The 24653-nt window shown below is 41.3% G+C and overlaps 1 protein-coding gene across 2 annotated transcripts in view; it reads left to right on the top strand.

Annotated features, from left to right (window-relative positions):
• The first annotated feature begins 11161 nt into the window (after positions 1-11161).
• Positions 11162-24653, top strand: part of PDS5A (PDS5 cohesin associated factor A) — an 85158-nt gene continuing 71666 nt past the window's right edge. For both annotated transcript variants that reach the window (XM_054065215.1, XM_054065216.1), the window contains exons 1-2: positions 11162-11318; positions 11878-12048. In XM_054065215.1, coding sequence (XP_053921190.1) covers positions 11292-11318; positions 11878-12048 — 198 coding nt within the window. In that variant the 5' untranslated portion in view covers positions 11162-11291. The remainder of the gene's footprint in view (positions 11319-11877; positions 12049-24653) is intronic.

Genomic DNA, 24653 nt, shown 5'->3' with positions numbered 1-24653 from the left:
CTCCATTTACCTGTCAACACTCTACACTGTCAGGTTTACCCCTTCGTGGATGGCAGGTTGTGTCACTCCTAAGCACAACTGCAGCTGCTGTCACATATATGTTCTTCCCCAGGCTCAGCAAGAAGACATTTACCAACCATGGCAGCATCAAAAGAGCAAGCAGGACCTATCTAGGCAGAAACGAAAACTCCCAACATATTATGATGTAGCCTTGCAGTTGACCTGGAACTCCACTTTGTATGTAAATGGGGGGCAAAAAAATCAACAACCATTTCCTTTTTAACTTTGAGTTTTAACAGTATGCTCTGTTTTTTTGGGTTTTTTTTAAAAATCTTCTTGCAAGATTGTTCAGCTAGTTTTAGAAAAGATTATTTTTGTAGCTTCCAAATATGCAAAACCAAAAGTTAATTTGAAAGGAGCCTTTATAATATGTAAATATGTAGGTGTAGCTAGTTTTAAGATATATGACAGAACACTTAATCATATTGTTCCTAGAATTTTAATTCTCCAATTCAGCTTGAATTTGGCAAAATTGTACTTACAATTGGCAATTCACTTGGGACTATTTATTTCAATTTCTATCTCTGCATTTTTTGTTTGCACACGTGAAACTCCCTAGTGCTCGGCCAGCTGCAGATTCTCTACCACGTGTGTTCAACTTTGCTCCTTCCCATTTCCTCTGTTCATTCATACTTTTTCTTATAATTTTTCTTTTTTTTTTTTTCTTTCTTAACAACAGACGAAGGGACAGACCTTTTAGAGAGGAACACTTGGACAAACATCAAAATAAGGGTTTGCTAAGGCAGACTAAATATGACTGCAATTTTGCTTACATTCAGGAAACTAAAAAGCCCTTGTGTTTTTAATTCATACATTATGTCAGCATTTGTGTAAGTCCTTTAGTGTTATTTCTTCCATGCTGTATGGAGCTGCTTCCTTAGGGAGCTGAAGGACCTATTGCTAGGTAAAGTTCTTCTCCCCTAGAAGTAACATTGTTCTGTTCTCCCTTACTGTATTCAGAATCCGACAGACTTGTCAACATATTTTTTCATTTAAATCTTTTTTTGCTATGAAGCTGTGTGACAGAACATATTGTTACAGTTTTTGAAGCAAGGATAGAAGCCTAACAGAGCGCATGCTGGCAGTGTCAAGCTAAATGATACTGAAACTGGATGAAAAAACTGGTTCACTCAAGTTTTTTTCTCCATGTGCTGGATTAGAGGTGGCTGCTGAGCAGATCTTGAAGAAAGATATGAGTAAATATAGATCAGTGGCATTCAATAAGCAAAAACTGAGTATATCTAAAGTAGTAACATCAATGTTCACATGCAGGCTACAAGTCTTTGTCTGCCTTTTTAATCTCAGATAAAAGGAAGTTTACACTTTTAGCATGCAATTCCCTGCAAATATAAATGATTAGGTATAAGAATGCAGTGTCTGGAAGATAGAAAGAACAGTACAGATGTATACTTCAGAAAGCAAGTGTTTATGTGCTTGATACAGTGTGATTATAGTAAATTACACAGAGTACACAAGAGCTGCCTTGCCAAATTCAAATACGATATAAATAGTGGTATTAGATGTTGGTGAAATTGTAAGTGGATACGTATCAGTCTACTTTACAAGAAGTAATCCCTCTGCTTGTATTTGATATCATCACCTTCAGCAATCACTCTGTCATAGTGGAGTTTTTTATTTTCCATCCATGGATTATTTTTGGTTAGAAGGCTGGCACACAGCTTTTGTATTACTATGTTTGTCAAGACTACACTTTTCTCATTTCTATATTTGCTGTTGCCTTGTCTAGCCTAGTTCTGGCTTTGACTACTCAATACCTGATACTCTGTCCTCTGATTAGACACCAATTCATTTTCTGCTTTGTTAAATGCCCATTCAAGTACTAGCTCAAATAACGTTAGTTACCTTCTCTGCTACCACATATCCTGAATTTAGGATAATCTTCTTCCACCAATACTCAGTATTCCCTGCTGCTTGAACACTATGTTGTCAGTGTGATCCTCTGTTGTGCTGGCTGATGACCTGTGTGGATGCAAACATCCAGTGTGTTTACTGAAGTAGAATCATAAGGATGAAGTAACCAGAGGTGCACAATCTAAATAAGTAATTTCATTTTTTAAATGGAAATTGTTCTTTACAAGGGTTTGAAATTCCAACTTTTGTATTCAAGTTCCCGAATGGTGTAGTGGTGTGATATTATAATGATTATCCCCTCAAGCCGTTCAACAAAACACATTGATTGAATCATCATTAGTTGCATTCCTAGCAGCTTCAACCAATGTGATCAATATATTTCCTGACTTTGTTCAAAGGCAAGCTGTACTGATTCTATTGCTCACAGAGTCATACCCAAACATTCTGATGCTTCCCTGAGTTTGATAAATGCAACCCTTTTTTCAGCCTCTGAATAGTATACCACATACTCATCCATCATCGTGAAATGACCCCATCATTACAGTACAGCTCTGTGATTGCACATCCATTCATCAAACATCTTTCTTTGACCATAATGGTAAATACCACTACATATTACTTTGTAAAGTTTCGCGTCATTTTTTACTGTGAGCAGCAGACATTATATCTGTAAAAGAATGAGGAACAGCAGCATTACAGATACAATCAATAATTTTCACAAAGAAGGCTCTTAATCAGAATTTGTTTGTATCACATACGTTCTCATTTTTTAACAGATTATAGGACAGTTCTCATCCAATGGGGTGCAGGGAGAAAGTCTGCTCGTATTATCCCTCCAGAAGGTAGTTGTCGCGGGCTAAATGTATTACCAAACTTGCTCAGTTTCCTCAGTGGTATTTCCTCTAAGCAATCCCATACACTCAGAAATTCCCTAAATCTGCCTTGTTATTTGAAAAAATACCAATCAAACATAAAGAGCCATACACTACTATTACAGCTGCAGGCAACTGCAGATTTCCTTGCAGCCTGGCTGGAGGAAAAAAAAAAATCTGAGAAGGACTTTACAGAACAGAAATTTGAATTTGAAATGGATCCTTTTAAGTTGTCCTGGTAGAATTAAATTGGGCCAAGGACATCAAGGGCAACATGAAAAGCTTCTAGGGGTACATCAGTGATAAATGGAAGACTACAGAGAATATGGGCTGTCTCCAGAAGGAAACAGGAGACCTAGTTACCCAGGATATGGAGAAGGCTGAGGTACTCAATGACTTTTTGCCTCGGTCTTCACCAGCAAGGGCTCCAGCCGCACTGCCCAAGGTACAAAAGGCAAAGGAAGGAGCTGAGAGAATGAACTGCCTGCTGTAGATCAGGTGCACGACCATCTAAAAAACCTGAAGATGCAGAAGCCCATTCAACCTGATGAGAGGCATCTGCAGGTCCTGAAAGAACTGGCGGGTGAAGTTGCTAAGCCACTATCCATCGTATTTGAGAAGCCATAGCAGTCCAGTGAAGTTCGCACTGACTCAAAAAGGGGAAACATAACACCTATTTTCAAAAAAGGGAAAATGGAAAACCTGGGGAACTACAGGCCCATCAGTTTCACCTCTGTGCTCATATGCTCAGCAAGATCATGGAACAGATCCTCCTGGAAACTCTGCTGAGGCATGTGGAAAATAAGGAGGTGACTGGTGACAGCCAACATGGCTTCACTAAGGGCAAATCATGCCTGACGAATTTGGCGGCCTTCTACGATGTTGCTGGATAAGGGAAGAGTAACTGACATCATCTACCTGGACTTGTGGAAAGTATTTGACACTGTCCCACACGACATTATTGTCTCTAAATTGGAGAGACACGGATTTAACACTTAGTGGGTAAAAGATTGACTGGATGGTCACACTCAAAGAATTGTGGTCAACAGTTCTATGTCCAAGTGGAGACCAGTGACGAGTGGCATTCCTCAGGGGTTGGTATTAGGACCAGTGTTGATTAGCATCTTTGTCGGAGACATGGGCACTGGGACTGAGGGCACCCTCAGCAAGTTTGCCAATGACACCAAGCTGTGTGGCACAGTTGACATGCTGGAGGGAAGGGATGCTATCCATAAGGACCTTGACAGGCTTTAGAGGTTGGCCTATGCAAGACTCATGAGGTTCAACAAGGCCAAGTACAAGGTTCTGCACATGGGTCAGGCTAGACAGAGAATGGATTGAGAGTAGCCCCAAAGAGAAGCACTTGAAGGTGCTGGTGGATGAGAAACTCAACATGAGCCAGCAATATGTGCTTGCAGCCCAAAAAGCCAACTGTATCTTGAAGTGTGATCAGCAGTTTGGGGGTGGTGATTTTTCCCCACTACTCCACACTTGTGAGACCTCACCCAGAGTCCTGTGTTCAGTTCTGGAGTCCTCAACACAGGAAGGACATGGATCTGTTAGTGCGAGTCCAGAGGAGGGCCATGAAGATGCTCAGGGGGCTGGAGCACCTCCCCCATGAGGACAGGGTGAGATAGTTGGGGTTGTTTAGCCGAGAGTAGAGAAGGCTCCAGGGAGACCTTATAGCACCCTTCCGGTACTTAAAGGGGGCTTTCAGGGAAGCTGTGGAGGGGGTCTTTATCAGGAAGTGCAGTGATAGGATGAGGGGTAATGGTTTTAAGCAGAAAGAGGGTAGATTTAGATTAGTTATAAAGAAATTTTTTACCGTGAGAGTGGTGAGACACTGGCACAGGTTGCCTAGGGAAGTTGTGGCTGCCCCATCCCTGGAGGTGTTCAAGGCCAGGATGGATGAGGCTTTGAGCAACCTGATATAGTGGGATGTGTCGCTGCCCATGGCAAGGGGATTGGAACTGGATGATCTTTAGGGTTCTTTCCAACTCAAACTAAGTGACCTTAGGCTGACGACATAATGCTTTTTGTCATAACTGCTTCTGCTGTGCCAGCAAGTATTAGCGAATAAAAAGCTAATGAAATATAAGCTATTCTACAGTGTGTCACAAATAAATTAATAAAAATAGAATATAAGCTAACTTCATGCTAAATGATCTAGCTACAAACACTGTTCATAAATTCAGTTACCTGGGATAAAATTTATCCAATCAGAACCTATCCAATAGAAACTGGATTTGAAAAATAGTTGCTCCATCCATGGCTTCCCTTATAAAAGCCTGGAAAAAAAACCCAACATTTTGTCTCAAAAAGTAGAAAGATTTGACTAGTGAAATATTTAAATTTTTGCTGTATCAACTTACGAATGTGATTTCTGAGTAATTATTAATAGCGACAGAAAGAAAATAAAAGCTTTTGAGATGTGGTGCAAGCAAAGACTCTTGTATATCTCCTGGACAGAAAAGATGATAAATGCTCATATTAAATATATCATTGGAGAAAAGTAGACTTTGTTGTCAAAAATGAATAGGTCTAAATGTACGTACTTTGGACACATCAGGAGTAGAGATGGAAATAACCTTGAGAATGTAATTAAGGAGTGAATGATGATAAGTCATCATAATAGAGAGCAGCTAGGAAGAAGGTGGATAGATGACATGCAGTAGGCTGCTGTGACTTCAGTTTCTGAATGCTCGAAACTACCAACAGACCAAGAAAGCTTCTAAAAATCCTCCTATGAAATTATCAACACGCAGGTGCCAATAAATTGATTTTACTTCACTTGCAAGCAAAAGAAACGTGCAACTGCACTGTCAATACAGTATTTTGTAAATTACAAGTGTGTTCACAAGTACACACTTCTTTCACAATGGTTTAAATCCTTGTGGGTGATGTGGTTGCCCAGCCGCTCTCCATGATATTTGAAAAGTCATGGCAGTCAGGAGAAGACCCTGGTGACTGGAAGAAGAGTATCATTGTGACCATTTTTAAAAAGGGTAGAAAAGACGACCCTGTGAACTACTGACCTGCCAGCCTCAGCTCTGTGCCTGGGAAGATCATGGAACAGATCCTCCTAGAAGCTGTGCTAGAGCACATGGAGGACAGGGAGGTAATTAGTGGCAGCCAGCATGGCTTCACCAAGGGTAAGTCCTGCCTGACCAACCTGGTGGCTTTCTATGATTGGGTAACCACAGCAGTGGACACGGGTAAACCAATGGATGTGATCTATCCGGACTTCTGTAGAGCCTTTGGCACAGTCACCCACTACATTCTTCTCTGTAAATTGGAGACGTACGGATTTGATGTGTGGACTGTTTTGTGGATAAGAAACTGGTTGGATGGTTATATTCAGAGAGCAGCAGTCAATGGCTTGATGTCCAGATGAAGCTCCGTGACAAGTGGTGTCCCTCAGGGGTCCTTACTGGGACCAGTGCTGCTTAATATCTTCATTAGTGATATTGACAGCAAGATCAAGTGCGCCCTCAACACATTTGCAGATGACACCAAGCTGAGTGGTGCAGTTGCCACACCAGAAGGATGGGATGTCATCCATAGGGACCTGAACAGGCTGGAGAAGTGGGCCTGTGCAAACTGCATGAGATTCAACAAGGCCAAGTGCAAGGTCCTACATCTGGGTTCAGGCAATCTGTGATTTCAGTACAGGGTGGAGGATGATGTGATTGAGAGCAGCGCTGTGGAGAAGGACTTGGAGGTGCTGGTTGACGAGAAGCTTGACATGAGCTGGCAGTGTGCGCTCGCAGCCTGGAAGGCCAACCGTATCCTGGGCTACATCAAAAGAAGCGTGGCCAGCAGGTTGAGGGAAGTGATTCTGCCCTGCTGTCCCTCTCACAATTGTGAGACCTCATCTGGAGTATTATGTGCAGTTCTGGAATCCTCAACATAAGAAGGATATGGAACTGTCGGAACGGGTCCAGAGGAGGGCTACAAAGATGATCAGAGGGCTGGAGCACCTCCCACATGAGGACAGGCTGAGAGAGTTGGGGTTGTTCATCCTGGAGAAGAGAAGGCTCCAACAAGACCTTACAGCAACCTTCCAGTACCTGAAGGGGCTACAAGAAAGCTGGGGATGGACTGTTTAGAAAGGCTTGTAGTGATAGGACAAGGGGCAATAGCTATGAAGTGGAGAGGGGCAGATTTAGGCTAGACATAAGGAGGAATTTCTTCACCATGAGAGTGGTGAGGCACTGGCACAGGTTGCCCAGGGAAGGTGTGGATGCCCCATCCTTGGAGGTGTTCAAGGCCAGGTTGGATGGGGCCTTGGGCAGTCTGATCTAGTGGGACGTGTCCCTGCCCATGGTAGGTGGGTTGGAACTAGGTGATCTTTAAGGTCCCTTCCAACCCAAACTATAACTGTCCTATCTCGAGGTATGGCTCAGAAAAAGGACATTTTCAGACAACACATGACAAAGCGCTCCTTACCAAAGTCAAAGCAAAGTAACATTTAGACAAATCATTACTAGGGAGCAGTTTCAAAGAAGTATAACTTCTATAAAGTATTTGTTCCTTCCCTTTAGTCAGAACTGGTGGTGCTCCATGGAAAGTCAGCCAGTTGTGGGAATCTTCCAAGAAAAACCTTTGTCTCTACTTGATTTGTCTCCATGACTCCTCCTTCACCCTTTTATGTTTTTTGCTTTGTCAATGTACATCCTGACAGACACAAGTCCCCATTTTCAAGACAAAACATGTTTCCTGGTCTGTTCTCAGGTGAGAGCAATTTCATTGCAAATACTCTCTGGAATGAGACACCTTTTGGGGCTCTTTAATAATAGCAACGCACATTGTGAAGAAACCTACCTTTGACTCAGATGAGTGTAACCACTGTTCTCAATTTACAAGCACATGTAAATAAACAAAGTATTTTACAAAAATCAGTAGTTAAAACAATTGGGTGCTGCAACCACAGGTATGTTGCACTGCAAAGTTTAATTAGAAACATCAGGGATATCCCTGAAAATCCAGCGCAGCAAATTTAGAGGCGATAATTTTAACTGGAGGAGCTGTGTGCAATTGCATGTGAGAGAACCAACAAATGGACGAGGAGGAAAGACGACCACAAACAAGGACTAATGCCAAAGTAAAAAAGTTAAAAGAGAAAGCCTCTGTGCAAAACTGAAGACAAAAAATTATTTTCTAGGGGCTGATTATTACTGAGTTCAGAGGAACTGGCGTATTGCAGGAAAAAATGTCTACAACTGAGAAAATAAATAGGCTTTCATAGGCGGGGGAAGACACTCATGATTAGGAAGCGACCTGACAGAAAATGACCTACTAGTTATAAGAGAATTGGCTAAACGCTAAGAGTTGCAAACAAATAATTAAACTTCCCCACCACCACCTCCCGCCCTTGACCTATTTAACTGTGACTTGAAAAATTTAATAGTGAATGACCACACTCCACCACTTGGTTCTGCAAAGCTGAAGCTTTCAAAAGCACAGCTATTATTAGGAAGAGAAGTGCTTTCCTAACCCACGAGATAGGATTTCTTACTTGTCTGCCCTCCTGACTGACAGATACGACTTATTCTGAAGTTCATCACGCACTGCTGTATCTTGATATGACTGTTTAGTTCTTGCTCATTACTATCCATGCTTACTATACTAACACAGACTTGAGGACAACCATTAAGCTGTTCATGGAAACATATGCGCATAGCTTAATAAACATGAATTGAGGGATTTTCTGTGATTAAAGGAATCACTCCATACTCTCTTCTCTTTCACCTGAAAGCCATTTTGATCTGAAAATTTCATGCTGCATTATTTCCCCTACCTGTAAAAACACCACATTCTTCTTTTCTTAGTATGTTTCTCTAACCTCTCCTGATATGATACAGGGAAAGAAGCACCACACAAGCACGTTTAGCAGCCTTTATTTCAGTCTGTTTATAAATTACATTTGCAATGGCAGTCTAATATATATTAATAAACAAACAACAAAAAGATTGGAGAAAATAAATTCCAATAAAAATAATGGGAGTAAAAGTAAATAAATTGCAGCAGAAATTTGTCCAGGTAGAGTCTCAATAAAATCTGGGTAAACACTACAAGACTGGGTCTTATTAGACAGAGCCATCCATTAAAACCCAAGAAATCATGTGAACTGGGCTACGGCTGTACAAAAAACAGAGTCCAAGACAGATCTCAGCTGCTTGCTCGAATTAGAAGAGTGAAGGTCAAACAAGCAAAGGCAACAAACCAGACACTAGCAGCTGTAATAATTTCTGCAGGAGATTTCAGGGCAATTCAGATTAGGCATATCACAGGTCAGATTATCTGAAGCTTTTACGTTTGCACATTCTGAAAATGTCATGCATATATTCAAGCGAATTGCCAGTTAAGTGTTCATTTATACTTCGTTAATTGGGTGTGATATCAGAACCACACACTTTGTTTTAGCTAAAGAGAATGTGAAATAGTATAAAAGTACAAATACCACTGCTGCTCTTCTGAGAGAAGATGGTCCATTTTCTAATCATCCCATGATGACCAAATTTGCACCTACTGTTCTCTCAATCACTTTGCTGAATGTGATTAGTCTAACTCATTGAAAACACTATATATTTGACTAACAGCACCTAAATTAGTGGCTACCCCAAGACAGCTCTGACAATTTTACAATAATATGCTGGTGAAATACTGCTGTGGACCAAGTGTATGTCGGCAAAGTCATGTTGGTACCGGAACCTGCAGTCAGACAGAAAATTACACCACGAATGAAACAGTCTACCAGTAGAAACAGCATCTCAAATCAGTAGTCTTCTTTAAGACTTTATGTATCCCACTTTTAAGGTTACCTGTCCATTGTGAATCCCTCAATCCACTAGTCTTTAAGCCTGAACTCACAGCTAGATTTAAACACTTTGTCTAGCAGCACCCTTCTAGATTTCCAAATCAGTGTCTGGTATCTCTTGTGTTCCTTGCAACTCTCAGTCATTCTCACAATAATCCTTCTGAGCTGGTTTTGCAGAGGCTATGGACAGTGAAGGCTTTTGCTCCCCTAAGACAACACTGCAGGGAGACAAGGAATATGGGTGTAGGAGAAAAATTTCCTACCCACATGCTGTTACACCAAAAGTACCCGAGAGTTCCTCAGTCTTTGTAAATCTTCCTCCCACACCTTGTAAATCTGGAATTTGGCATACTTCACCGTAATCTCACTTACTTACCACTTTCCCACTCCCTCACCCACCCTGCGGAGAAACCTGTCCATCCATGTGGACTGGTCCCCGCCTCCCACTTTAATTTGCTCTACAGAAAATGCATTAGGAACTTTTGAACCTGAGAAGAGTGATACTTCTAGCTAGTTTGAGTAACCACGAATAGTCAGTTGAAGACTCTAAATTAGTATTGATCAGTCAAAGGTCATCTTTCAGTTGTCACACACCTTCTGGGAGCAAAGTGGGGATCTGGAAAATGCTTTTGAGCCACCCGATACCTGATTCTTGTATCCTACCTATGCTTAAGACATGCAGAACACATAATGGAATTTCAGGACAGATAAATCCCACTTCGCTACTGCCTTTCCAGATATACCCCATCTCTTGGAAAAACGAAAGAACATTATATTACAAAGACAGTTTGCACAGAAGAATTTCCCGAGCTGGCTGAGCAGGGCTCCTCTCCTCTGTGTATTCAAGTTTCTGCTTAAGATTTATAACTATAATAACCTTGGGGAAAATCATCTGCCAAGAACGACGAAGGAAAACCCGGAGGTCGAGGGGTGTAACTCCCTTTCCCCTCGCCTGCCTCAAGAAGGGCCACGGCCCGCCCAAAGCACCATTCGGAGCCGCCCCCACCCCCGCTGGAGCCACCCGGGTCCCCTCGGAGCTGACCCCCCATTAGGAACCCCCCCCATTCAGAGCTGCCCAGGTCCCCTCGGAGCTGCCCCCCGCCCCCAATTCGGACCCACCCGGTCCCCCTCGGAGCACTCCCCCAATTCAGAGCTGTCCAAGTCCCCTCGGAGCCGCCTGAGCCCCTTCGGAGTCCCCACCCCCACTCAGAGCCGCCCGGGTCCCCTCAGAGCTGCCCCCCATTCGGAGCTGCCCCCCTGATTGGGAGCTGTCCGGGCCCCTTTGGAGCCACTGCCCCCCCATTCGGAGCTGCTCCCCTCCTCTCGAAGCCGCCTCCCACCGGAGGCCGCGTCCCGCGCGCTCCCTCAGTCCCGACGCGGGGCCCGAGCTCTGGGCTCAGCCCTTCCTCGGCGCCGGGGGCGGGGATCGTGCCGGGGCGGTGCCGCGGGCCCGACACCTCCTCTCCCTGCAGTTTCCCGCGCGACCGGCGGGCGGCGCTGTGTCCCCGCGGCGCGCCCCGCCGGAGCCTCCCCCTCCCCCCGCCCTCCCCGCGCCCTCCCCGCGCAGGAGCCGCCGCGCCGCGGAGCAGGGACAGGCGGCGGCGGGAGCGGCCTGGGGGCGGCGGCGGCGCGGCGAGGCGAGGCCCCCCCGGCGCGGAGGCCGCTCCATGCTGCGCCTTCCGGAGCCGCGTGAGGTGAGGGCGGCGTGAGTCTCGCTGCCCCTCGCGGCCGGCGGGGGGGTGCGCGGGTGAGGGGGGGTGCGTGCTCCCCGTGCGCGCGGCCGGGGGGGGAGGGGGGAACCCGAAGTTGCGGGAACCAGCGGAAAGTGGGGAGCGGCGCGGGGGGGGGCGTTTTGTTTGCGCTCGCCGCCTCACTCCGTCCCTCCCTCCCTTCCCCCCTCCCGCTCCCGGCAGTTTCGCGGCCTAACGGCTTAGGCCTTGCCGCCCGCGCCGCGGCCCCGCAGCCCCCCCCAGCGCCGGGATCGCCCCCCCGCGCCGTGGTGGCCCCTCGGCCGCGGGGCATCCTGCCATCCGGCCCGGGATTTCATTGTAAAACCGTGGGCTCCGAACTCCCGGGGCGGCCCCGCGCTGCGAGGGGGCGGCGGGGGGCGGCCCGGGTGGGGCGGGGGGCGGCGGGGGGGGCGACGGCGACGGCGCGGGCGGTGGGGCCTTCTGCGAATTGAGGGTGAGAAATGGAAAAAGAGGGTTAGAAAGTCGTCTCCATTCCGCTGAACTTTTGTTTTCTGGCCGATAGAGGCCGGTAGAGGAGTGCGCAGAAGGAAAGTTTGTCACCGGTAGCGCCAGAATGGACTTCCCTGCTGCCCAACCAAAACCTGCTGCCGACGGGAAAATCATCTTCTACCCTCCGGGAGTGAAGGAGATCACCGACAAAATCACCAACGATGAAGTGGTTAAACGGTTAAAGGTGAGCGGTCCCGACCGCCGTCCCTTTCCCCGCCCGCGACTTTTGCCTCTTAGGGTAAACGTTTCATCGCGCGAAAGGAGAATTGCTGGAGTTCCCTTGTCATAGTTGAAACGTCTCTTTCTTGCCGGCGGACCTTTATGGGAATTACCATCTCCATGCTTTTCTTTAAAAGACGAGGAGTCGGTTTTGTAATTCACAGAATCATAGAATAGTTTGGGTTGGAAGGGACCTTAAGGATCACCCAATTCCAACCCCCCTGCCATGGGCAGGGACACCTCCCACTAGACCAGGCTGCCCAAGGCCCCATCCAACCTGGCCTTGAACACCTCCAGGGATGGGGCATCCACAGCTTCCCCGAGCAACCTGTGCCAGTGCCTCACCGCTCTCATAGCGAAGAAACTCCTCCTTAATCTAAATCTGCCCCCCTCCAATTTATAGCCATTCTCCCTCGTCCTAGTCATATGACTATTCTCTTAAGTTCTCCTAAAGCTATACTTGATGTATTGAACTGCTGTCTCGTATGTGAAATACATCCATGCTACTGGGGAGGGTTCTGAAGTGGAGTCATAAGTCCTAATTGCAGGATTTGTTACCGAAAACGTGTGTTGATAAGCTAGAAGGTTTTTGTGGGTTCCAGCACTTTGAGCAAACATAGTTTGGTAGGAGAGACAAGGAGATGTAGTTAAGGGTCTTCTTGACTGAAAAGATAGTACTGTTCACGAAAAACTAAGGTTAATTTCTGGAGTTTTTAGATTGGATTTTAAAATTGTTTTGTATGTAGAAGCTGCCTCAGATTTTGCAGTTCAATATAATCGTATTGTTTCTTTAATATTCAGTATAACTGGTGTTTGGCAAAGTTGCTAAACTTTCTTAAGCAAAAGGGACTGTTATAAAAGCATCTTCTCTGGTTGTTTGAGGGCATTCTGGGGGACTCAAACTTATCTTTGTTATATTTTTTTTAGGGCCTTTTACCACTAGAAACATGAAATACTACTGTCATGCAGTGCTATTATTTCTTAACTCTGTGCTGAAAATGGGGAATAAAGTTGAACATTGATCAAATATTGGCACAGTTCATTTGGTAACACCATGGTCTTTGGACTAGAAAGTTGTCGTAACCTGGGATTTGGCCTTGTGCCCAGGGTGGAGATGCAGTAATAATTCTTTACAGATCGGAAATATTCTCTCATCTGATAATCTGCTTCCCATCACTATAGTGACCCCACAAAGACTGAAAAATAAAAATTGTGGTCTTGGCTAGTTAGTTAGTACATTGGAAGTTGTTTTACCTATAAATGTTACCTATAAATTGCAGGCTTTGTGCTTAACATTCAAAGCAGCAAGACATGTGTTAGTTCTTTCTTTGAAAACAGACCTTGTTCAAATTACTGAAAATTATTGAATAGACAAGTCCAGCCTAGTATTTCCAGAACTCTAGTGGAATATTGCCAGTTACAAGAGAAGATCCTAGCATTTTGATTGTTTGGACAGAGACCTTGAATCAAAGTCTGCGTGGAACAGGGAGGATTGCAGGTTTGAGGTGCATGTTGAAATGGGTATTTTATGTTGTCCCAGTTGGAGAACGGGCAATGGCAAGTTATGCTATTCCTAGATAACAGGAATAATAGAATTTGAAAGTCAGGCATATAATTTTTGCTGAACTCACGTGATGTGTTGCACATAATTTTCAGGCTAAGAGCAGGTGGGTTTTTTCTGTCATTTTTTATGAACTACTGTTAAGGAATCCAGATGACCTCATGACTGTAGACTAACTTTGAATGGGAACAGATACTTTCCTAGCAGACCTACCATCACAGAAAGAGTAGAGGAAGATTTTTCTTTTCTTATTGGTACTGCCTAATCTCAGTTTGAGGTTTTTTTTTTGGTCATATATTGGCTTTACTGAAACGTCAAGAAAAACAGAAGTACTGTACACTAGAACTAAACCAACAAGTATTTTTTTCTTCCTGTTTTTGTCTAGACATATAGAAAATCTTGATGAAATCAATGTTTCTTGATATCAACATGTTCTATAAAAACAAATGCACGTTGGCATGTGGAATATTCAGATGATGCAGTGCTTGGGATGGACGTGCTTAGGAAAGTTTAATACAATTAAAAGATAACTTTCCAGAACTTTAAATACGACATAATGATAAAAGCTGGCTTTAGTAGAATGTACAAATTCAGGCATGAATCAGTCCTTGAAACTGTAGGATTTTACCCTCTTGGCCATGTGCGATCTAAAGATGCTCCGTGCGTCTCTTATGGAAGATGCGTGTGCAACTTGGTGGTTTAGCCACCAGGCTTTGGGGTAGTTTGTGCAGATTTTTGATCTTTTAGCTTATTGAAGTAATTGTCAACTTAATTCTTTACAAGTTTATGTCCTTATTAGCAACTTCTCTGATATCGCAACTGTATTTTTGTGTCCAGACCTCCTCTTGTAACGAAGGCTTTTCTTATTATTGGAACTTGAGACGTTCTGGGCACCTGTCCCAGAGTGCCTGAGCAGCAGCTTTTGTGCCAAGGACTTAAAAAGAATGTTTTTCTATCCTTTCCCTCCTTCTCTTTGGGGTTGTGGGTAATAAAATGTAGGCCAGATTCATTTACAGTGTTTTGATATATCTGTATGATAACATTAGCACTGTCCTGAAAATGGAAGTATTGAGAATTTTAAAAACAACATGTACCTTCTGAGCAATGTAGGAAGGAAAAGCCTCTGGATTGCATATGTATGATGAATGAAATGCCAGTTCAGGTGCTTAATGGAGTCAAAGGTGGTTTCTGCTGTCTTAGATTACATTGATGGGTCAATGCTTTCTTGGAGTGGGACAGTATGTGATATATCATTTCAGCTATTGAAGAAGTGATCTTTAACTGTGGTGTGCTATGCTATGGCTGGGGACAAGTGTCCGTTTAATAGATCCAATTAAGTGTAACCAAACTAGGCAGCTAGTGTTTAACAGAGAGTTGAGGCTTATTGTGCTTCGACTGCAAAATTATTTTTCTTTTTGGTTAATATTCCTCTTTACAGTGCATCTGTTCAAGTTATATAGTGATTGGTTTCAAGGCTCTAAGTTAAGTGCTTGTCAGTCTAGTAAGGCTTGTTGGGAAAGGTGATAACTTTTATTTAACCAGCAGAACTGGAAAACAATAAACGGTTGTAAGGCACTGAAGTAGTCCTCCTTCAGTTCTAAAATCAAGCCAGCAACTAAATACTAAGTTGAGAACAATTGTACTAGGAATATTGTATTTCTTCTTGTAAGAGAGTTGAAGGTTGAAAGATGTTTTAGAAACTCAAGATCTGCTTTGCCGCAAAGCTTCTCTACAACTACTGCATTGTCAAACTCCAGAATTGTATATTGCTGTCACTAAACTGTTAAATCTCAGATGTAACTTTTTTTGGTCACAGAAGAGTATTTTTATGTCATTTATATGTAACCTTGTCATCATTATGAATAAGATTAATAGTAGCATGCTTAATTGCCAGATATACTAAAAATAGCCCCATCAGTCCAAAATGGATAGTATTTCTCAGAGACAGACTTAAACAGTGTTTGTAGGCAAAACAGGACTGCCACTGAAAGGAGTGTCTGTCTCTGCTGCTCATCCCAACATGAATTTTCTACCCTCTCTACATGCATTTGGTTTTGCTGGATACCAAAACTGATGGGTGAACAGATCTCAGTTGAAATTTTGGAGGAAGAAATCCCCCAAACTGTATTAATTTTAGCCTGAGTAATTTTCTTGCCTTATTTATCATGAGAGCTCACAAATGCTGGCTTAGAGGAAAAAGCAACTTCTTTCTTTAGCAGTCTTGTCTTCGAGTGCTGAAGGAGCTTCAGAGTCAAGTTGAACATGAAAGTTTGCAAATGTTATCTTTTGAGATAGTTTGGTAGAAACAATGTAAAAGTCCCCATCTCTACCTCACCTGCTAGATTTTAGAAAGAACTAATGCACAATGACAACTTCATGTATAGGTTTGTACTGACAACTACGCAATTTGGTAAAGTATATGACAAGTCTGTAGAAAAAATGAAAGCATTTATAGCACAGTGTTTTATTTTGCCTATAGATATCAGTGTAAGCAGGGCTAATTCATAAAATTTGTAAAAAGCACATCTAATCAGACCCTAAAGATAGAAAAGTACCAAAAAAAAGAGGAGAGAGTTTTCTGAAATCTTTGAAAGGAGAAGGAGTGATAAATTAGTTTCAGCATAGAGATTTTTAACAAAGGTCTAAGGTGGTGTAAAGATCTGTCTTTGCGAAATTAAGGGGTTTATAGGTTAGAATTTATTGAGGGTGATGTAGTTCTCCTTTATCATAGCATTTTCCTTTTGTTTTTCAGTCAGCCCAGTAGTCTTGTTGCTTTTCACACGGTGACAGTCCAGCAAGGCATTTTTTGTGAAAGTTGCTTTTGATTTCAGTGCCTTTCCCCCATTCTTCCACCTTCTCCCCAACCTTCCCCCTGCCACCCATCCCAAGGCGTCACTTGTGACCCTCTGGAGAAGTTAGCACTCCTAACGTGCCTTCAAATCTTCCTTATCTCATCCCATGGCATTTCTTAGTTATCTGATATGTATTTGTGCCAGTGTGAAACAAACACTCCCTCTCCTTCCCATTGTGTTTGTGTGCTTCTCTGGTTATTAGATGTTGGCTTCTTTGTAGTTGGGCCTGTTGAGTCTTTATCTTTCAAAGATGATCCCCATATCACTAGAAATCACTAATGTTAATAATTTATCGTACTATGCACAAGTGGGTTTTAGGCATCTGTTACTTAATGTTAAAATTGAGAAAGGTCGATTTTTTGCTACTTAAGTATTTCTGAGTTGGCTGGAGATATGATAGAGAAAAAAACCCCAAGAGTTTCTCTTCACTCACCCTGATATTTCTGCATAAGTTAATGGCCACTCAGAGATTGTGTGGTTAGATGTTCCTTGATCTGACCTGGCTATGCTTAGGTAGTTATTTTGAAGTAAACTAAGAAATAGAGTATCATCTAGAAGAATAAAATCTATTTTACATTATGTCATACGCTAGAAGTTATGCTTGAGGAGAAAAGGTATACATATTATATATATTGGATTGTATTGTTAATAAGTACTATTTGCTGGCAGTGCTTGGGTGACATGGGTATTTTCGTTGCTTAGACCTCTGAATTGCATGTACTTACATGCTTACATTTAAGAATCATAAGTAGTTTTGTGCAGGTCTTACAGCCAGGTTGCAGAAATGATCTGCAGTTAATTAGTCTAACAATTTTAAAACTTCCATTAGTTGTATTTAACTGCAGACTGCAGTTTGCAATGTTCTTGAGCTATTGCTGGCCACATAAGCCTAAAGCCAAATTTCTAATTTGATTTTGCTCATAGTTTAATCTTTTTAATTAGTTTGACTCTTGTAACAATCAAGTTTTTCATTAACTAGGACAGGCCACTAGTCAGAGAAGAAGAAATCTTGTTCTGATTTTTTTTTTGTAATGGAATATTAGCTGTTTGCTTTGTAAGTGTCCCAATTTAATAAATCCTTAGAGAAATAGACCATGTAGTCTCACTCAGTTCACTGATGTTACTTAATTTTAAATTGATTGATGAGAAGACCCTTTGTTTTTATATCTGATAATTTTCTTTTATTACAAGCACATCAGTAATTAATGGCGATTTCACGTGTACAATGTTGTTCTTATGGTTTCCTGGCAACAAGAAAATAAATATATTGTGGAAAAAAGCCCCAATTTGAAATGGGGGAAAAAACCCAGAGTTTGCTGAATGTAGGAATGATAACTTATGGTGACTGTCAAAATGGACAGACTAGTTCATAAGTCCTTATGCCCTCATTTATTCTAGTATAAATTTCAAAGCATTATTAATTTTATTCTTGTGGTAATGCTTCTTTCTGAGGTGAGGACGTGATGTTAATCACAGTTTAAAAGATGGGGAACAGAAGAGCTACTGAAAGGAAAATAAAGAAACCCAAACAAGAAAGACATGCTGTCTTCATATGCCTGACTCGGCATTTGAAAAAATGTGACTTTTGAAGTGACTCTGCATTTTGTTGCACTTTATATGTTCAGACCACAAGTTCCTTTGATTTCAGTTACATTTCTGAGTGCCTAGCACTACTGTAAACCAGGCCTCATCTCTTTTCTTAAGAACGCAGAAAATGACAAAGGTTTTCTGTGAAAACCTTGTTACAGGCTGTTTAAGGGACATTATATAGAAACTAGTCAGGGGCTAGTATGCAAATTTTCAGGGTCCTGTTTTAGAACATAACATAGAATGTTCTTGTCCTGTAATGTTTTCCTTTCAGTTATAGTCTTCCAGATTTAATAAATAAGAAAGGTGGCCTTTGGGCCATATACTCCTCTGACAAACAACCTTGATTAACACCAGAGCAAGTCCTTTCTGTGCACTGAATGAAGTAATGACTTTTGATTGCTTTTTCTTGTTTGTTTTGGGGTTTTGTGGGTTTGTTTATTTGTTTTGGTTTGTAAAAAAACAGACTAAAAAGATATGTAATCACTTACTAAATACCATATTAACATTAGGAGGCTGACTAGAGGTCTGAGAATTATAAGGTTGTTTACCTCAGAAAAGAGATAAATAAGACTTGTGATAAAAGCACATAAAATAAGGAATGACAGATAGTAAATTTACTAGTACTATTAGTGCGAGCTCCTATTTACTAGGTAGTAAATTCTCCTGAAGAAAGAGCATTTATTGAAATTGAAACTTAAAAAAAATGTTGAAGTCTAAATATTTCTTAGGGTAATACTGGGAAGTTGTGTCAGGACAGAGCTGAACTGGTGGTGTATTTAATATGTGACATGCTTTAATCATAAAAATAACTTACTTTAGGTGAGTGTGCCTGTCAGTTATGTATTTTTATGGTATAAGTAGTTGAGATACAAAATCTTTGACAAATCATTGCATTGTTATGAGGAGTTTGTATACAGAAGTTTGCAAAACAGCAGGAGCCTTGGCTGTGCTCAAAGACTCATGAAGAGTTAATCTCATAACAGAGCTCTAGAGTGAAAGAAAAATTATCCCTTGGTTGACAGACAGTAACATGGAGATCATTGATAGGAAGAGAAGTCAGACATCATCTGAAGTTATTTTTCTTCCTTGAATCAATTTATATTGTCTGCTTAATGCCTATGTGCATCTTTTGCTACTAAAAAACCCCAGCCAACAGACAAGATAATTAGGAGATCGTTTGTTCACAGTACGTATTTTAGCCATTTTGGTAGTTAAAGAAACCAAAGTTTTGTCTAGTCCCCACTCTCTGTTAAACATTCTTTGTATATGGAATTTTTCCAGACTGCAATATCTTCTTAGTCACCATTGTTACCTAGAAATCTAAAACACATGTTTATTATTGGTGTCAACTCAAGGCGAAGTGTGTTTGCTGACTCTGCAGCTGCAGTAAACTAATGAACTGTATTCCCACTGCTGTGCTGACATCAGAATTTGACTGTTGCAAAGATGTCTTAAGCATGATGAAGTACTGTTAAAGATAAACAAAGATAAAATTGTTACACAGTGTGTTCCTACTTAGAAAGGAAGCTTGAAAATTTTCTGGTACCTAGATAGCATTGGATATCCTCAACCCGTATTTTATTAATGTGAGACAGATGATACGTGCTTATCTGATGGAGATGTTGGCGCTTTGAGCGCTAGGATCAGTTTTGCATCCACAGCGGGGGAAAAATCCATTCAAATTTACTGTGAATACGGGTTAGTTTTTTTAATGTCTTAGTTATTCTCAAGTGAGTTCCTGTTTGTAGTTTCTCAGTAGTGTTACTTGAACTTAACTGTATTCTGTTGTCTTCCGTGAATAGAGCCTGTTGCGTTTTGCTGAAACACTATTTGATTTTAGGCCTTATGTTGTGTTTTTGGTGTTGTATTTTAATACCCTGTGGTAGAAATTATGGCACCTATTTCCAGGAGATTTATAAAAACTTTCTAAGCTGTTGAAGCAGAAAAAAATTTTGTACTGGCAAAATACATTCCTAAGTATTAAAGAGACGCATATGTTTTCTATTTACAAATAATGTTTTGAAGTGATACAGACATTGAAGATGAAAGAGAAAGAGAAAAAAACATTTTAAAAGGATGTGGAGAAATCGAATATTTCTGGAGTCTTCCCCCACCCCCTTCTTTGCTGGCTGCAGCACCTGAAAAATGCACATGCTTAAAATGTGTTAGAACTTAGTACTATTAGAATTTGCTTGAAGTCATTAAAGAATTCCCTTTCCTCTGCAATTGTAGTCTTTTTCTTTTGGTTTTCTATGATAATAACCTAGTTGACTACTGAGCGATAGCTTTAGATCTTCTGGTTTACTATATTTCTTTAAATGTTGTCATCTGCTGGTGTTTAAACTATTTTTATCACTGCATCGAACATGAGAGACCATCAAAAGACCAACTTCAAACTTTTACTTATTAGGAAAATCTCATTACTAAAGTTTTAAAAGCCAGAGATTTAGTTTCTAAAAAATTGTCAGAAAACATAGTTGTGTTTTACGGTTTACTTTGTGTGTGTGATAATGCTTTGTCTGGACAAATGTTTTGACCTTGCTTTTATAACGAAATAAGGTTTTTATCAGATCAGCCAGTCTAATTTTTTTGTTACTGATCTTCCCTGGAGTTAAATGAGTTCAAAATTTGCTGGCAGTTGAGCAAAGGTTTCGGAGATGGAAGATTTGTCTAATTGTTGCCGAGCAGAATAGACACGTCCAGATTCTGCTTAAACAAAGGAAAGCTGACCGACACTGTTAAATGTTTCAGAGAGCAGCAGCCTGTCTACTAGCTAGAATAAATTAATTGACCAACTAATTCCCACATGAGTGTTTCAAATACTGTAGAGTCTGTGCTGCCCCTCGCCAGCTCTCCCGGCGCAGCAGCTAGAGGGGAGTGGGCAGGTAGTCCAGAAGGATGGGAGCCAAGGATGCAGAAGGGAGTGAGCCAGCAGCCCTCTCGGAGGAGAGTGATGGGGAGCGGATCTGCTGGAAAACAGCCATCGTTAATTTTGCTGCTTATGATAAAACTTGTTTCGTATAGCAGCAGTAAAGGAGCTGAAAGCACAAAAACTCTTTATTACTGCCTTAGCTCACAGACTGGAACTGTGCATGGTCTTTGAAAATATTACTAATTTTTTAACTTAAAGTGGTGTTTTTTAATGACTAAAAATGTCATCTTGTGTTCCTTGATCATCTCAATTGAAATTGCTTATGCAATATGCTGTTACAGTAGGGATAAAGTGGAAATGAGAAGAAACCCAAATCACTCAAAAGTACCTAAAATTTTCAAAGATCAATCACTAAGTTCTGTAGTTAAGGTTTTCTATAGCATTTTTCCTTACATAATTTGTTCTTTTTCTGTTTATTTTGGCTGCTAAGAATAGTGACGGCAGTGGAAATTCTGAAGTAAATATGTGCAGGTGTAAGTGGAGTTGAACTTAGGAGGTGCTTAATATAGAGAAAATTTGCGGTTTGAGCGCTATAATGATGCCGTAGTGTAGATGTGAAAATAAACTTGTTAAAATAAGTTGCTCCTTGGAAAAAAACAAACTGATTGACTTTACTTGTGTTACCAGTTTAATGAAAGAAAAATGCTGTTGGATATTTCCCTTTAAAATTTTTACTCTACCTCCAGATAGATGATCGAAGTAAGGTAAAATCTGTGGTTTTAGTAAAATTTTGTTTTAACTGTGGTGTTCTGTTACTATTTGAAAACATATACATGTACTTAATTTTTCAAAATGCAGTAAGAGTTGTCCATAACAAACTCATTATTGAAATGTAATCAAACCATAGTCATAATTTAGTAGGGAATTATTTGAAATTAAATTTTGAGGAATATAAAAATTATTCCTGTCTTGTAATTTGAAAGAGTAAAACCTGTTATTCAGCCACTTAACTCTCACTGACTGGAGTACTTTTCTGTAAGCTTTAGTCCTGATGTTCCGATCAGTGAGAAAGGGTATAATTTTGTTAAAAACCTTGGTTTACGTTAAATAGTGAGGAGGAATCATTCAGAATTTACGCCCCTGTGTTCACACAATAGTGCAATGTATTGTAGGGTAACTGAAGGAAAGTTTAATTCTTATGCTGTTGCAGTAGCAAGAATGAAATAGACTGAACTTGCTACTCACTTTTCATGGTAGAAACCGAATTCAGCTTTCTGAAAGGAGGTGGAAAAGGCTACCCTATAAGTTGGGTTTTTGACATGTGTTTTTTCTCAGCACCGAATTGCTGCAGAGTTAACATTCATTCACTTACAAAGCAAAACAAAGTAACAGAAGGCAATTTTAAAGCTTTTTGCTGAAAATACATGTTTATTTATATACCTTATTCAGTCATCCTTTGTAAATGTAGTTGGCATGTGTCAGTATTTCTGAGAAACTTCTAATCCATCAGTTCTTTAAAGCTCTCACTTCTGCTACCGCCATTAAAATTCCAGTGGCAAGAAAAGTAGTACTATTTTTGCTTGTGTGAAGTCAATAAATAAAGGTCTAGGAGTTGTATTTGCGAGCTTAGAAAATTTATGTAGAACATGAAAGCAGGCATAAATCTGCAGCACGAGGGAAATCAGGAAATCTGGAAATAAGATATCATTTTTTTTCCAGTTTGAATGGATAGTCTAGACTGCTGTACAATCATGAGAACTTTTCTTTAGGAAAGGAGGGGGTTCACCAAGAACAAAAACCATATCTTTGTGTACAGGGCGGTACAACTGGAAGTAGGTCAGCAGAAAACCTAAGAAATTATTAAAAAAAATCTCCTTGAACTGGAAGTGAAAACCAAGTCAAAGACTATGTTTCTAAACCTCAGATGGTAAAGCAGGGGCGCTATGTAGTGTTTTCCAGTTATGCTCTTTCAGCCCTAGCCTTTGCTTCCCTTTAAAGGTTAGCACACCTTCAGTCAGATTACAAAGTCAAAAGGCTACCATTTAATTTTATTTCATTTTGACAACTTTGCCTGTTCTTAGTTTAGGTTCTTATGCAGATTGGAGCGAATTGGTCTGTAGATGAAAGTGTACTCATTCTAGAGTTGTAGCTCTGTGTGTCACTGCATTTCTGATGCTAAAATTGGTTTCTGATATCCATATACATCTGTGAGGATGGAGTTCTCCACTACATTTCATCTAACACTGAGGCTGGTTTGAGACACGTCTTCAGGGACTAATTCACACTGGCTCTGCCTCCTGAGAAATCGTACTGTGGAGCTGTGCCCTAATTTGCACTGTCTTGAGACTCTTGAGACTGAAGTCACTCCAATTTCAGTATGTATGTGGGCTGTGGTGAGTTCAAGTTTCTGTCTGATTTAATGCCTGTCAGCACTTTGTTTAAAACCTGGCATCATTAAACATCCCCATAAAATTAGTTTTAAAACTAGTTGATCACCTCATAATTTTATAAATTAGGAAAACATTAAATTGCTAACATTTTTAGAGGATTTGTTGAGGGTTTTCCAAACTGCTTTTTCAGCATCTTTATTAATCTTCTTAAAGCCAAAACTATGGGCAGAAATAATTTCATCAGGAAGGTGAAAAGGTGGAGGGGTAATGACAGGTTAGTTCTGCGGAGTGTTGTGAGTCAGCATAGTGATCTGGGCTGACGTGCATGGTGGGTATTTTACTATCGTCAAAAGCAAGGTAGTTGATCTAAAAAAAACCTGAAAAATTGCTAGTTGTCTTTACAGAGAGCCAGAACCGTGTTTTGGAAGCTTGTCATCCTGACACTGTTATACCTGATGACTTTGACTACTTTTAAGTTGACACTGCTACTGAATGAAATAGTTACTCATCTTCACTGCTGCTGCTGCCACTACTGTTTAGGAAGAATAATGATTCCAAGTTGTTCCAAGCCTTATTTGAGTCAGCTGCACTGTCAAAGTCATAGAAACAAATTAAGTTTGTGGAGAGGAGAAAAGAAAAAAATAGAGACACCTAGTAACTACAGGCAGGGAGAGGGAATGTAGTGTAGTTGGAAAGGATGGAGTTGCTGCACCATTAGTTGGAAGATTGCCCTGAATCAAACGGTGCTGTGCTTCACTGCATTGGAATGTGTGGAAGCACAAGCACCAGAGCCAGCACTTTGAGCTAGTGAAGCACTTTTGCTTGTGGGCCATCCTTTTCCACATGCTAACCCAGGTGTGTCAGTGGCCTGCAGCCTGCTGGATTGCAGAAGTAGTTCTGTTCAAAACCACTTTGGTTTTTTCCCCAGGTTAGTTTTCATTTGGATCAATGTGACTTTACACAGTCACCTACTACCCCCTTGTGCTAGCAGGAACTGTGTGAAGATCTTGAGGTGGCAAAGCAGTTACTTGCAGTGACAGCTTAATTTGGAACACTGTGTCCATTGGCCTTGACCTTATTAAATCAGCGTAAAGATTCATTAAACTGCACCCTAAGATTGGGCTGAAGCAGTCCCACCCCGAGCCCCATGTTTTATTACAGCTATGTAGTGAGCTGCTTCAAGGAGGAGATCGATCTGAAAAGTAACCTGGCCAGAAAGAGTCACTCATCAGTTGCATGCATGCTGGAGTAGTGGAGGCACAGGTCTGACAGATACGACTTGAGTCACACTGCTGTAAAACTGCA

The sequence above is a fragment of the Cuculus canorus genome, chromosome 4 (assembly GCF_017976375.1).
Source record: "Cuculus canorus isolate bCucCan1 chromosome 4, bCucCan1.pri, whole genome shotgun sequence".
NCBI lineage: Eukaryota > Metazoa > Chordata > Aves > Cuculiformes > Cuculidae > Cuculus > Cuculus canorus.
The sequence above is the reverse complement of the archived record's forward strand: the minus strand, read 5'-3'. Positions and strand labels throughout refer to the sequence as shown.